The sequence below is a fragment of the Panthera pardus genome, unplaced genomic scaffold (assembly GCF_024362965.1).
Source record: "Panthera pardus isolate Hobbes unplaced genomic scaffold, ASM2436296v1 HiC_scaffold_14, whole genome shotgun sequence".
NCBI lineage: Eukaryota > Metazoa > Chordata > Mammalia > Carnivora > Felidae > Panthera > Panthera pardus.
The window spans coordinates 4,705,813-4,718,713 of record NW_026526699.1 but is presented as its reverse complement, the minus strand read 5'-3'; the positions used below and the strand labels follow the sequence as shown (position 1 = coordinate 4,718,713).

Genomic DNA, 12,901 nt, shown 5'->3' with positions numbered 1-12,901 from the left:
ATTTTTAAATAAAATTACAAAACATACAAAAACATATGGAAAATAAGGTAACACACATTCATTTATCCACCACCGGCTTCATTCACTCTTACTTACTATCTGGCTTTATTTTCTTCATATTTTAACTTTTTAATGTTTATTTGTTTTTGACAGAGAGAGTGAGACAGAGCACCAGCAGGGGAGGGGCAGAGAGAGAGGGAGACACAGAATCCGAAGCAGGCTCCAGGCTCCGAGCTGTCAGCACAGAACCCGACTTGGGGCTCGAACTCATGAACCGCGAGATCATGACGTGAGCCGAAGTCAGACGCTTACCTCACTGAGCCACCTAGGCGCCCCTATTTTCTTCAAATTTTAAAAGAAATCAAATTCCACATCTAATCGAAGGCTTTACATACCCCTTGCTGGTGTCCTTCTCTCTTTCCCTCCACCGAGGGAGACATTATCATTACCATGCCTGTGTTTATGGTTTTTAATATAAACTGTATAAAGAGTGGTTGCACATGAGTTTACCATTTTTGTAAAAAATATCATGCCATACATATCCTTTTGTGACTTGATTTTCCCCTCTCATTCTTTTGGTTTTTTTTTTACTTAAGAAAATTAAGATATAATTAACACAACATAAAATGCCTCCTTTTAGAAGTATACCATCGGTGGTGTTTTTTCTTTTTTTAGTAGATTCCTAGATTTTTTTTTAGTAGATTCATAAAATGGAATCGTTGCCACTAATTTCAAAACATTTTCATCACCCCCCAGAGAAGCTCTGTACCCATCGGCCGTCAATTCCCACTGGCCAGTTGGGCTGTTTTCACTTTTCGACTGTTATGGAAAACGCCACAACGAACATCTGTGTACAACTGTTTTGGGGACACTGCGAACTCTTCCTGTGGGAACCTTCAAGGAGGATCTCACACCTGCCAGGAAGTGTTCTTCACCCAGTCGAGGTCAGAGTTTGGCACCGAGGCCAGGGCTGTGGCTAGAGACTGGACCTCACGCAAACACCCGGGCAGGAGGGCAGAGGGAGACACGTTCCCAGGAGAATGAGGAGTCATTTGTGAGCTGGAAACACAGCTCGCGAGGTGTTTACTAGAAGCTCAAAAATGAAATGTGTTTTCTCAGAGATCACAAATGTCTACAGGGACCTGAGGGACACGATACATGAAGAAAGGAGCTTATCGTGGACTTGCAGCCCCATGGGTAGGGGTGGCATCCCGTTGCCCCTGCTGACTGTGCCCACATGGGAATGTAGGCACCCCGTTTCCCCAAAGAAGCCAGAAACCCCATTTCTACGGGGGGTGGGTGTGGATGTTCTGCTTTTAAACACATCGGCAGCTGGGGCACCTGGGTGCCTCAGTTGGTCAAGCGTCCGACTGTTGATTTCGGCTCAGGTCATGATCTCATGGTTCGTGAGTTCGAGCCCTGCATGGAGCTTGTTTGGGATTCTCTGTCTCCCTCTCTTTCTGCCCCTCCCCTTCTTGTTCTCTCTCTCTCTCTCTCTCTCTGTCTCTCAAAATAAATAAACTTAAAAAATATTCGTAACTAGGGGTGCCTGAGTTGCTCAGTTGGTTGAGCGTCCGACTTTGGCTCAGGTCATGATCTCACGGCTCGTGGGTTTGAGCCCCGTGTTGGGCTCTGTGCTGACAGCTCGGAGCCTGGATCCTGCTTCAGATCCTGTGTCTCCCTCTCTCTCTGCCCCTCCCCAGCTTGCACTCGCTCTCTCTCTCTCTGTCAAAAGTAAATAAAAACTTAAAAAAAATTTTAAAAATACTCGTAATTAGTTCAAATTTTGTAAAAACAAGGTAGTGGGTCAGTTAGTGAAATGTGGCTCTGGCCACCTGCAGCTCAGTGGACCCCGTCGTAACCTCTGTAGCCTTCGTAGTCAACCAGGAATGCAGTAAAGGAGCCTCTATGCTTGGACTATTCCCATTCGACATCGTCTCAGAATTTGTTTTTTCAAAGTTCTATGTAGGAATTTGATGATGGGAAGACAGAAAATCAAACCAACGAGGAGAGACTGTTTTGAGACCGAAAGATGAGAAGTCCCTACTCGAGACTCATGGCCGTTACATAGTTTTAGACCTCTGACTGCCAACCACTGGCTGATTCGTCAGCCTGAAACATCCTTTCCACAGCGAGTACAGGCCGTACTGCCTTTGACAAAACAGCAATGAGGAGGTAGTGGCTGGATTTTATGGGATTGCGGCAGGAGATGATTTATTCGCGCCGGATTCTGAGAGCTGGCCCTTAGCTCGTGATGAGAAGAGCCGCAGGGCAGACAGAGCCTCTGCTCCATCGATGGCATTAATGACCAGAGATTGTTTCTCTCCTCTCCCGGAGGGCTCGTGTTGGGGGCAGGTGGGGAGTGGGAAGGGTGTCTGGAGGGGAGGGGAAAGGGTGTGATGAGAGATCCCAAGCAATGGGGCTGTAGTAGTTACCTGTCTTACTAACCTATTGTTCAAAGATCAGCCCTAGTCTAGCCTCCTCCAGGAAGCCTTCCCTGACTTGCCAGTTTCTGTCTCCTTCCCGCATCTGGTCTCTGGGTTCCCTAAGCACATATTCCTCTGAGATATCGCTCCCGCTGTTGTTTGGTATTCATTGATTAATTCATTCAGCAGATGTTTAATGAGCACCAACTATGTCCTAGGCAGGGTTCTAAGTGCTGGGGACACAGAGCAGGCAAAGAACCTACATTCATGTGTGTGTGTGTGTGTGTGTGTGTGTGTGTGTGAGAGAGAGAGAGAGAGAGAGAGAGAGGGAGAGAGAGGGAGAGAGAGCCAGAGTGAGCAGGGGAGGGGCAGAGAGAGAGAGAGGCAGGAGAGAGAGAATTATAAGCAGGCTCCATGCTGCCAGCACAGAGCCCGATGTGGGACTCAAACTCACAAACTGTGAGATCATGACCTGAGCTGAGATCAAGAGTCAGGTGCTTAACCAACTGAGTCACTCAGACGTGCCCCCAAACCATCCATCCATCAATCCATCAATCAACCAGTCAGTCAGTCACTCGGTAGGTTAAAAGGTAAAAGCTATAGAAAACATGGGTCTGGCTAATGGGTCGCAACTGTAGGGTTGGGGGATGAGGGGTGGATAGTGTGGTCAGAAGAGGATTTACTGAGCAGGTGGTGTTTGAACAAAGACTGTATGTTCTTTTTCATTTAGCACCTTGTGTTCATGCTGATGGTTTGGGATAAACTTTCCCATGACTTTTTTTTTTCAAGCTCAAAATAGATTTACTCATTTATTTGACAGACATTTGCTGAGGATCTGTTTGGTTCGCTTCATTCTTTCGGGTCTCAGCTCAAATGTCAGTTTCTTATAGGGGCTGGTCCTGAACAACTTTCATTGTCTCCAGTTGTGATCTGTAGTCTAGTCTAAAGTAAAAATGGGAGTGCTTGGGTGGCTCAGTCGGTTAAGTGTCCGACTTCGGCTCAGGTCATGATCCCGCAGTCCGTGAGTTCGAGCCCCACGTCGGGCTCCGTGCTGACAGCTCAGAGCCTGGAGCCTGCTTCGGGTTCGGTGTCTCCCTCTCTCTCTGCCCCTCCCCCACTCGTGTACACACTCACTCTCTCTCAAAAATAAGTAAATGTTTAAAATTTTTTTAAAGTAAAAATGGACTATTTTAAAATTGTACTTAAAATTTTTTAATTGAAAAAACTTTAGCTTTTTTTTTTTTTTAAAGTTCAAGTCTATTTTATTTTTAGGAGAGCATTTTTCATGACCAGGACTTACCTTATTTATTTACCTGATTAGTAAGACAGGGGTCTTATCGATTTATATATGAATGAATGAATTCTCCGTGCCTGACACATCGTATCTGCTTAATAAATGTCATTGGGTAAAACAAATGTGCCAGGGACTGTAGGGACTGTGGTGTTATAATAGGTTTTGGCCTTTGAAGAATTAGGTTCCTACCATCCAGCAATGATGCTCCTTGGTATTTTACCCAAAGAAGTTGAAAACCTAGGTCCACAAACCAAGATGTCCTTCAGTGGATGGATAAACAAATCACGGTCCATCCGGACAGTGGAATGTTATCAGCACTAAAAAGGAATGAGCTATCGAGCCATGAAATATGTGTAAGAACCCTGAGTGCATATCACTAAGTGAAAGAAGCCAATCTGCAGAGGCTGCGTGCCGTAGGATTCCAACGATAGGACGTTCCGGAAAAGGCAAAATCATGGAGACGGTAAAAGATCAGTGGTTGCCAGGCATTGAGTGGAGGAGCGGTAAATAGGCAGAGCCCGGAGGATTTTTGGGGTGGTGAGAATACTCTGTGCGTCACCATATGGCAGATCTGTGTCATAAGTTTGTCCAGACCTATAGAGTGAACCATAACGTCAATCATGGAGTCCGGGTGATTGTGATGTGTCAGTGTAGGTTCACTGATGATGACAAATGTACCATCTGGTGGGGATGTTGATAACAGGGGAAGCTTGTTGGGGGGCAGGGGGAATATGGGAAATCTCTATACCCTCCCCTCATTTTTGCTGTGAACTTAAAACTGTTGGGGGAAGAAAACGACAACAAAGTCTTAAAAAAAAAAAAGAAGAGAATTACATTGTAATGGTGGAGACAGACATACCTTCTCAAAGCAAGGAGTATATAAATATACTTACCAGGCAGGCATAAGAATATAGCTCAGAATTCAGCTGACTGGTAGCTCCTTGTGTCCCAGAAGGCAAATGACACCCCCCGGAATTTTACGGGATGTCCTGCTGGGCCTTTTAAGTATGTTCGATGAATTAAACGAATACGTATTGAATCCCTACAATTTGCTGGGTACTGTGCCAGCTGCTACGGGCACATCCTTGTCCTCACGGGGTGAACAGTCTAGATGGGATGGCAAATTTCAGTCTCCTCGTACTTACTGTGAGTAACCAGCAGATCTACTCTGGGGCATTTGTTCATTGCAGTCATGGGTCAGTATGTTCCTCGGTTTGTGGTCATTTAAAAAGTAATGACCAGAGAAAGGCTCTTAAGACAGAGACCCTGACAGAGGTCAGCCTCTCTTGCTCCATTTCTAGAAAAACTCATGTGGGGAAGGCTTTAGCATCTCAGCCTGGTAGCTCAGAACCATCTAGAAGTTTGTGGGGATTGTGGGGAGGGGTAAAAAAATCTATGTAAATGGCACAGTTTACTGGAGAGGAGTTCAAGCTTTTGATTAAAAAATTTTTTGTGTGTGTTTATTTTTGAGAGAGAGAGAGAGAGACAGGGTGTGAGCAGGGGAGGAGCAGAGAGAGAGGGAGACACAGAATCCGAAGCAGGTTCCAGGCTCTGAGCTGTCAGCACAGAGCCCGATGCGGGGCTTGAACCCACGGACCGCGAGATCGTGACCTGAGCTGAAGTCAGATGCTTAACTGACTGAGCCACCCAGCGCCCCAAGAGGAGTTCAAGCTTTTGAACCCCCCTCCCCACTTCATTCCTCCTTTCCCATCCCTGTCCCCTTCCACCACCAACCAAACAAACAACAAAACAAAACAAAACAAAAAAACCCAGCTGTAATTATTTGTCATCTTGGGTTATATGCTGAGAAATGGCTGGGTGTGGCTCCAGGGGAGCCTGCTGGGTTGGGCCCCCATTCCCCTCTCCTGCCCCATCCCTCCCTCTCCTTCTTGCTGACATGTCTGAGCTGTAGCCACACTGTGCATTTAAAAGCTGTCCCAGCCCCACTTCTGGGGTCCCAGGGTCCCAGGAAAGAGGCTCAGCTTTTATTGAAGCAGTTTCTACAGGACTTTGGGAACCAAGTCCTTTCGGGAGGATGCTGTGTGCTCTCACTCGAGGGGAGAAGCTGCCGAGCCCCATTTCCTGCCTGACCTCTGCCAACACACACATGCACACGTGTGCACACACGTACGCACACACACACACGCACGCGCTCACTTCTCCACCCCGGGGAAAAATGTCTAATGAATGTCTCATGGCTGAAGTACTGATCCAGGTTCCTCAAAGGCAGTTGGTAATTATTAAGTCGAGAGGATCGTGAAACACTGTTCTGAGTTTGAAAGGCTTATCAAGAGTAGATCAGGAGCAGGTAGTTAATAATTATAAACCCATTTCCATGGAAATGGCCTTATTAGCAAGGACGCCAGCTGCTTGAAAGTAAAAGACTGCCTTTCCAGTTGGAGGGAAATGACCTAAAATAAAAACTTGTGCATAAAAGTGACTCTGAGTTGGTCGTTGATCCGTTTCTAGCTGGACTTGGGCAGAGTCCCATAGCTGGTCCAGCTCAGGGGCTGGACAGTCAGAGAGGAGAAGGAAGGACCCATGGAGAATGGGGCTGCCCTCTTTGCCCAGAGACCGGCTGCTTCTGTACCCCGAGACCGGAGTGCAGATTTAGCAGGATTAAGCTGCCAATAGCAGAAAGTTATCACTTTCTTGGCATTCACTTTGCTGGGATCCACTGAATGCTGAGAAACCAGGAGGTATTGGAAGCTGCCCTCCAGTCGTGGTGACAAGCACGGCACACGGTCTAGAGGGATCGAACATCTGGTCTGAAAGGACCGAGCGTCTCTTACAGGAGGACACCCAGCAGATGGAGAAGTGAGGAAATCCTGTGACCAGAGACGACATTTTTCAGGCCGGAGTGTGGTGGGTGGGGAACGAGGGTCGTGGAGTGGGTCCCTAAGTTCCTGAGACCCTGAAATCCCTTCGGCAGCTCAGGGTCAGCCCTTAATCTCCCCCTTCTGTGCCTTCTCACTAAAGATGCCCAGTAAATCAGAGTCCCCTGGGGGCGGGGGGTGGTCCCCATGCGTGCCCACTGTCCACCTTCTCACAAGGCCTGGGATCTCTATGCAGCAAACACTGTCCTCCCCGTGCAGAACAACACGGCAAATAGATACTTGGGGACTCACAGCTCGCAAGTCCCACACCCAGCCTCAGCTCAGCTGGGAACACCCGGCTGTGTTACTTTAATAAAGTTATATTTCGGTTTAAGTAGCTGCTTCTGGCTAGTGGCCACTGGATGAGACAGAGCAACATCAGAGTTTCTTAAGCCCTTGGCTGCGTGGGAAAAGGTTAGATGCGACCAATTCTGTGTGGAGTCTGGTGTGGTTCTGATTTGTGTGGAATTCTGTACGGGGCAGGTCAGTTCTGTCAATACTATTGCTGTGTCTGAATGAGGTCTTGGGTGCCTGGATGCCTCCCTCTCGCCAGCCCCCTGTGGTTTTGACCCCCTTCGGGAGTTGGCCGGGGGAGGGGAGCTGTCCATGGTAGCAGACTTCTGGGGGCCAAGCAGCCTGCCCAGGTTCATTTCCAAAGTCTTTCCTCACAGGTTGCGCGTTGGGGGTTCAAACTGAAGACCCTGTCCAGACCCTAAAAGGCAGGGCAGAGGCTTCCAGGCCCACTTGGGTCCAGGCAGGCCCACTGGCAGGAAAGGAATAAGTTGGTTCGTGTGACTCAGGTCTTGGGCGACTGTGAATCAGTTACTCGGCCGTCATATTCCTTGGCTGGGGATACAGCTAGCACCAAGGTGGGAGAAGGCTACAGCAGGAATCGCTCACAAGTCCTGTGCTGGCTGGCTTCTGTTTTAACTCTGTTCGGTGACTTATGTTGGTACAATAGTCAGCCTATAATTTACAACGTCCCTGTCAATGATAAGACGCTCCCTGTGTACAGAAATATCATTGAGAATGGCATTGGCCTTTTTCACCTATAAATGCCCCATCCACCTTCTTCCCCGCTTCCAAATACACATGCAGCACTGTCACTCCATGAATTAAGGCGGGTGGATTCTTTACATCTCATCCCATTTCGGGCTCACGAAATGAACAATCTACTGTACTATCTTATATGTTGCTCATAGTTATGTAGCGAACCAGGAAGTTAGGGAGTCCTTCCCACACTTGGTCTCCTGATTCTCCCACCAGCCCATTCTTCCCGAATCCTAAAGCTCAGAGTTTGAACCACTGGTCCATAGACACAGCTAAGTAAAAGTAGAAGTAGCCAGAATCCCGGACTTGCCTCAGGACTGGAACAATGGTGACACCAGACGGGAGGCTCAGGGCGCCTTGCCGTGCGCGGTGCTGGATGGTGGCATGGGCATGCGTTGGGTGGGGGCGACACCAGACAGGAGGCTCAGGGCCCCTTGCCGTGTGCGGTGCTTGGAGGCTCTGTCAGCACCGCCGTGTGCTCTGTTGAAGTTGGCAGTCACCCTTTCGATTGGCAAGGAGGAGGGTGGCAATTTATTACATTCTTGATGTTCTGCTGAGTGTCAGGTTTTAAATGGCACTTTCGCATGTGTTTGTTTTCCAGGACAAATGGCTCCTTCTATGAGATCTTGCAAGTGGACTTCGGGGTCGACAACAGCAGCGGCCTGGCCGGGGCCCAGCCCATCACCTGGCAGGTGGAATACCCAGTGGAGGACTCCATGAGCGAGCTGGCCGTCTCCGAGATCTTTGTTAGCCAGACATCTTTCGTGGGCATTGTCCCTCTTGCGATGGTGAGAAATTTGAGCTTCGGAAGGGGGTCACCAGGAAGTTTTCTTTGAGTGATTTAATACTCAAAGAAACATGAAGCGTTTTATAATCTGTTATTTTTTATGCTCTTGATGAAGTTGTTGAAGCAAAGGAAATGCACTTAGATTACATTTTATTTACCTACTTCCCATAATGCCTTCCGAGAAACTATTTGGGGTCTACTGTAAATCTCTGTTCCTTGTGGATATTGGGGAACGTTTCCCGGGGAGCCCTTGTCCTTTATCGTCTCAGTCTGTGCCCACATCAGGACTAGGTGCTGTATCAGGGGTCTGCGTGGGGACAGTGCTTTGCATGTGAGCGAGTGGCCCGGGTCACTCGACTTCGCCGGGAAGTTCCCAGGGAGCGGGGGGGCTGGACAACTGAACAGTGCAGCTGGGCTGAAGGAGCCTTGTTAGGATCTGACCAACTGGGCCTGCATAAGGTCCTGAAGTCCACAGAACCTGTTGTGTTTCTGTGCCTGGCCTGGAGTGACCAGATTTTTCCTCTGACTTTGGTTGAAGCTCCCTTCGCGACCAGACTCGGGGACCACACCAGAGCACAGGGTCATGCATGAGGTTCCAGAATGTAAAAAGGACAGTGCCAGTGGGCCACAGGGATGATCAATCCGTGGGGAACGCTGCATTCCTAATACCCTTTTCCACACCGGAAATGTTCAGTGGAACATGAAAGATTCTGCATTGCTTTGACCTTCCGGTCTGGGACCAAAATGTGGGGGTCAACACTCAGATATTCTAGGGCAATCTGTGGGTGCTTCTGTCATTCATACTCAAGTTGGATACCAGGGTTAAGATCCTTGTAGACGAAACCCTACATCCTCCAATTAATTCTGCAATTCTGTATCTGTGTTCTTACTCTCGTCTGTGCCTGAAACACTTTCCCAAAGTCTCCCCAAGCCTGGCTCCTTCTCTTCAACTTGACTGTTCAGAGATGTACCCTTCCCCAGCCACGTTGGCCAGAACTGGCTCTCTGTCCCCCTTTGTATCACTGTCTGCCCACGTCACCACACTGTTTCACCTCCTTCATAGATATCATCGGCGTTGGAGGTGCAGGGCTCACTACCCGTGTCCTCCCTGCAAGGTGAGATCCGTGGAGGTAGGGTTCTGGTCAGTCGTGTCCATGTCTGTGACCCCAGCACCTAGAACGATGCCTGAGACAGTTCATATATGCTGGAAACGAATGCTGGTGAAAGAACCCCATGCTTTAATCCAGGCTACTGGGCTCATCTAATTCTTGAAAGTTAGCCTGATGGAGTTTACCCCCATGAGCAACGATCTGCATGGTGGTTTTGGGGCAGAGCCACAACCAGCGGGAAATGGCCCTGCAAAGGGGCAGAGATCGATGGATGTAGATTTTAAGGCAGAAGGAGGCCGTTCTGATTCTCCAGATCAACCTAGATCTGGCTGAGGTTGGGTTACATCTTTACGCCGAGTCCTTACAATTTTGCTCTATGCTTAATGTGTAGCAGTTGATTCACTGGGGATCCCGCAGCCTCCCGTTGCTTCTGAGGACAGAATTTCAAGGGAGGGTGTCATGCTCTCCTCTGATGGGCAGGTGCCGGTTCGGAGAGGAGCCGGAAAGGAGGCTGGAACCAGGCAGGGAGATAGACTCCTGGTTGGCCGAGTGCAGCCCACAGACCAAATCCAGTCTGCTGCCTGTGTCTGTGGAAAAAGTTGTGTCAGAACATAGCCAAGTGATGGATGGTGATGCGTCGTTTACGACTGCTGTAGGGCTGTGTTGGCGCACTTGCAACGATGCATCCTTGGCCAGAACTTGAGTTTAGCATCTTGCCAGAACTACCCTTCTGAGCAGAGTACCTGGCGGCGGGGACAATTATTCTGTCATTCTGGGCTTCAGGAGATATTAGTCTCGTCTCTTGGGATAACCTTTCCTGATGGACCTTTGCTACAGACGCTCAAATGCTCTTTGGCTGTGGTGACAGCCTCTCTCATGATGCCTGAAGACCTCACTGATGGCTCTTGGCTGAGTGGGGTGTCCCTCACGGGGACAGGACAGAGTCAGGGGGAGGGGAAGAGAAGGAGATGGTGAAACCCACACAGGAAGGAAGAACCTGGCAGATCAGGAAAAGCAGGTGGGCTTTGACCGTCTCTGCAGGGGCCAGCCTCCTTGACCCTGTGTCTTCCTGACAGGTGCCTGGGCTCAGCACCGGGGGTGGGGGGTGGTGGGGGAGGGTGGGGGGGCTGGGGGGGGGTGGAGGCATGTCTCTGACTATGAGATGCTGCACGTTGCTCCCCATCTGGTCAATCTTTACTTAGGGAAGGTTTCTTGCTTTTGGGCTTCAATTCCTTTTGTCAGGAAAGCGTTGGATCCTTGAGTGGTGTTTTGTATCACAATCTCTTAAATCACTGTGAGGAGCGGCTTCAAAATGACCCCAGGGGACCAGAGCTATTTAGGAAAGTTTGCAGTGGGATGGTGGGACCGAGGTTGGTAGTTCATCTTTTTGAAATCGGTTGTTTGAGCTGCTCTCCAAACCCACAACTGCCAAGGGGTGGCCTTCGGGGTGGGGGCGGGCGTGGGGGTGGTTCTGCCTACTTGCTTAGCAGGGAAGTACCTTCTATGTGCTCCTTCCCTTTCTCCCTTCCTGCCAGGCCCCTCCCCTCCCTCTTCTCTCCCCTCCCCCCCTCCCCCACCTCCCCCTCCTCCTCCCTCCTCCCCCATCCTCCTCCTTTCCCCACCCCTTCCTTCTCCTTTTCCCCTGCTCCTCCCCCTCCTTTCCCCTCTTCTCCTCCCCCGCCCCTCCCCTTTCTCCTCCCCTTCCCTCTCCCACCTCTCCTCCCCACACTCCTCCGGTCCCTCCTCCCTTCTCCTCCTCCCCCCTCCTTTCTTCCTTCCCCTCCCCCCTCCCCTTCCTTTCTCCTTCCCTCCCCCTCCCTTCCTCCCCCAAACCCCCTCCTCCTCTCCACCTCTTTTCTTCCTTCTCAGTGGCAACTAACTCTGGACAACTTCTGCTGCATGATGTAAAGGTGCGATGAGACTTGTCCACAGGCACGAACAAAATGGCCTTGTTATTGTATGGGGTTGTACCCAGAAGCAGAAACCACTTTCCTAGTTCAGACAGAGTCATTTCAGTGCAAGCCTTCGGGTACGCGGGAATTAGGACAGATAAGAAGCCAGACACAGAACAGAAGAGAGTCGGGAAGCCTGGCAGGAGCGAGGGCCCCCCCACCCCAGGCTGGAGGCAGGGCACCGGGGCTGGGTCACCTAAGGAACCAGAGCCCGTCCGGGGAACGGACGCCGGCTCTGGTTTTATCGCACGATGTGACTCTGACGTCCAAATGTGTCCTGTTCACCAGAAGCCTGTGCGCTCAGAACCCAGCCATGCCGAGTCCCAGGCCCGGCCAGAATGCTCCACTGGGCTGGTTTCTCGTCTCTTTTCACCTTAAAGGTCACCTTGGAGAGGCCTCTCCCGGCCGCTCAGACCAACTTAGTTCCGTCCTTATATTCTTGCTGACTTGTCTCTTGTAGATTGCACCACTGTCTGCATTTCATGCTTATTTATATGTTTGTGCACATCTGTCTTGGCCTGGCTCCGATCAGGAGAAAGAATTTGAACAGGGAAAGTTTGATTTAAAGAGTTATTAATTCTGACAAGGACTGGAAAACGAGGGGTTGCTTAGTGAGAAGTGAAGAGAACGCTCAAGAACGTCTGGATGGAAGACATCAGGAGTACCCCCCGCCCGAGGGCTGAGAGCGCGTGCCCAAGGAAGAGGTTCCCCCCACCCTGAGATCCAGACCTTAACCGGGGAGGGGGTACAGTCACGGCTCACTGAATGTGGAGAAGTTGCTGAGGTGGCCGACCGGTGGAACGCGCTGGAATTTCGAGGACCGCACTTTACAGGGACGCGTCTCCTCAGAGGCACTTGCTGTCGAGGCGCTCAAGGTGGATGCTGGGCAGAGCTGCGGGCTGCCGGCTGCCGCGGGAGCTGCCCATGAAGGCAGCCACCCGTGCCGGAGAAGTCACGGCGTGGGCACGGCAGCGGCCCGCAGAGAGAGCGCCACAATCAGAAAGCAAACCCTTTCCCTCTGCAGCGTCTCTCCGGCACCCTTACGGGCGAAGCTCCACACCTTGCCTTTCGGCGAAGGAAAGATGTTAAGGACTCAGATCCATTTTCACAGAGCAGGTGATGAGGGGCACATTGGAGCTGGGCAGCAGTAGATTGCTAAGCAGATACTGGTCACGAGCTGCTTGATGGGAGGGACCATGTTTGTTCCGACCACCAGGCGTTTTCTCAGCACGGTGCATGGCGCCCCACGTACGGCATTTGCTCAACAAGGGGACGAATGGTTGTATTTACCATCGGAAGCCAAGTCCACCGGCTGGAGCTCTCATTTGCCGTGTTAATTCCCTTTTGCCGCCGTAACAAATCATTCCAGACTTAATGGCTTAAAGCAACACAAGGTCACTGTCTTAT

At 50.3% G+C, this 12,901-nt stretch overlaps 1 protein-coding gene across 1 annotated transcript in view; it reads left to right on the top strand.

Moving 5' to 3' along the window:
• LOC109277780 (transmembrane protein 132B) overlaps positions 1–12,901 on the top strand; it is a 366,439-nt gene that overhangs the window by 265,068 nt on the left and 88,470 nt on the right. Inside the window, 1 exon segment of the mRNA XM_053901892.1 lies at positions 8,248–8,434. Coding sequence (XP_053757867.1) covers positions 8,248–8,434 — 187 coding nt within the window.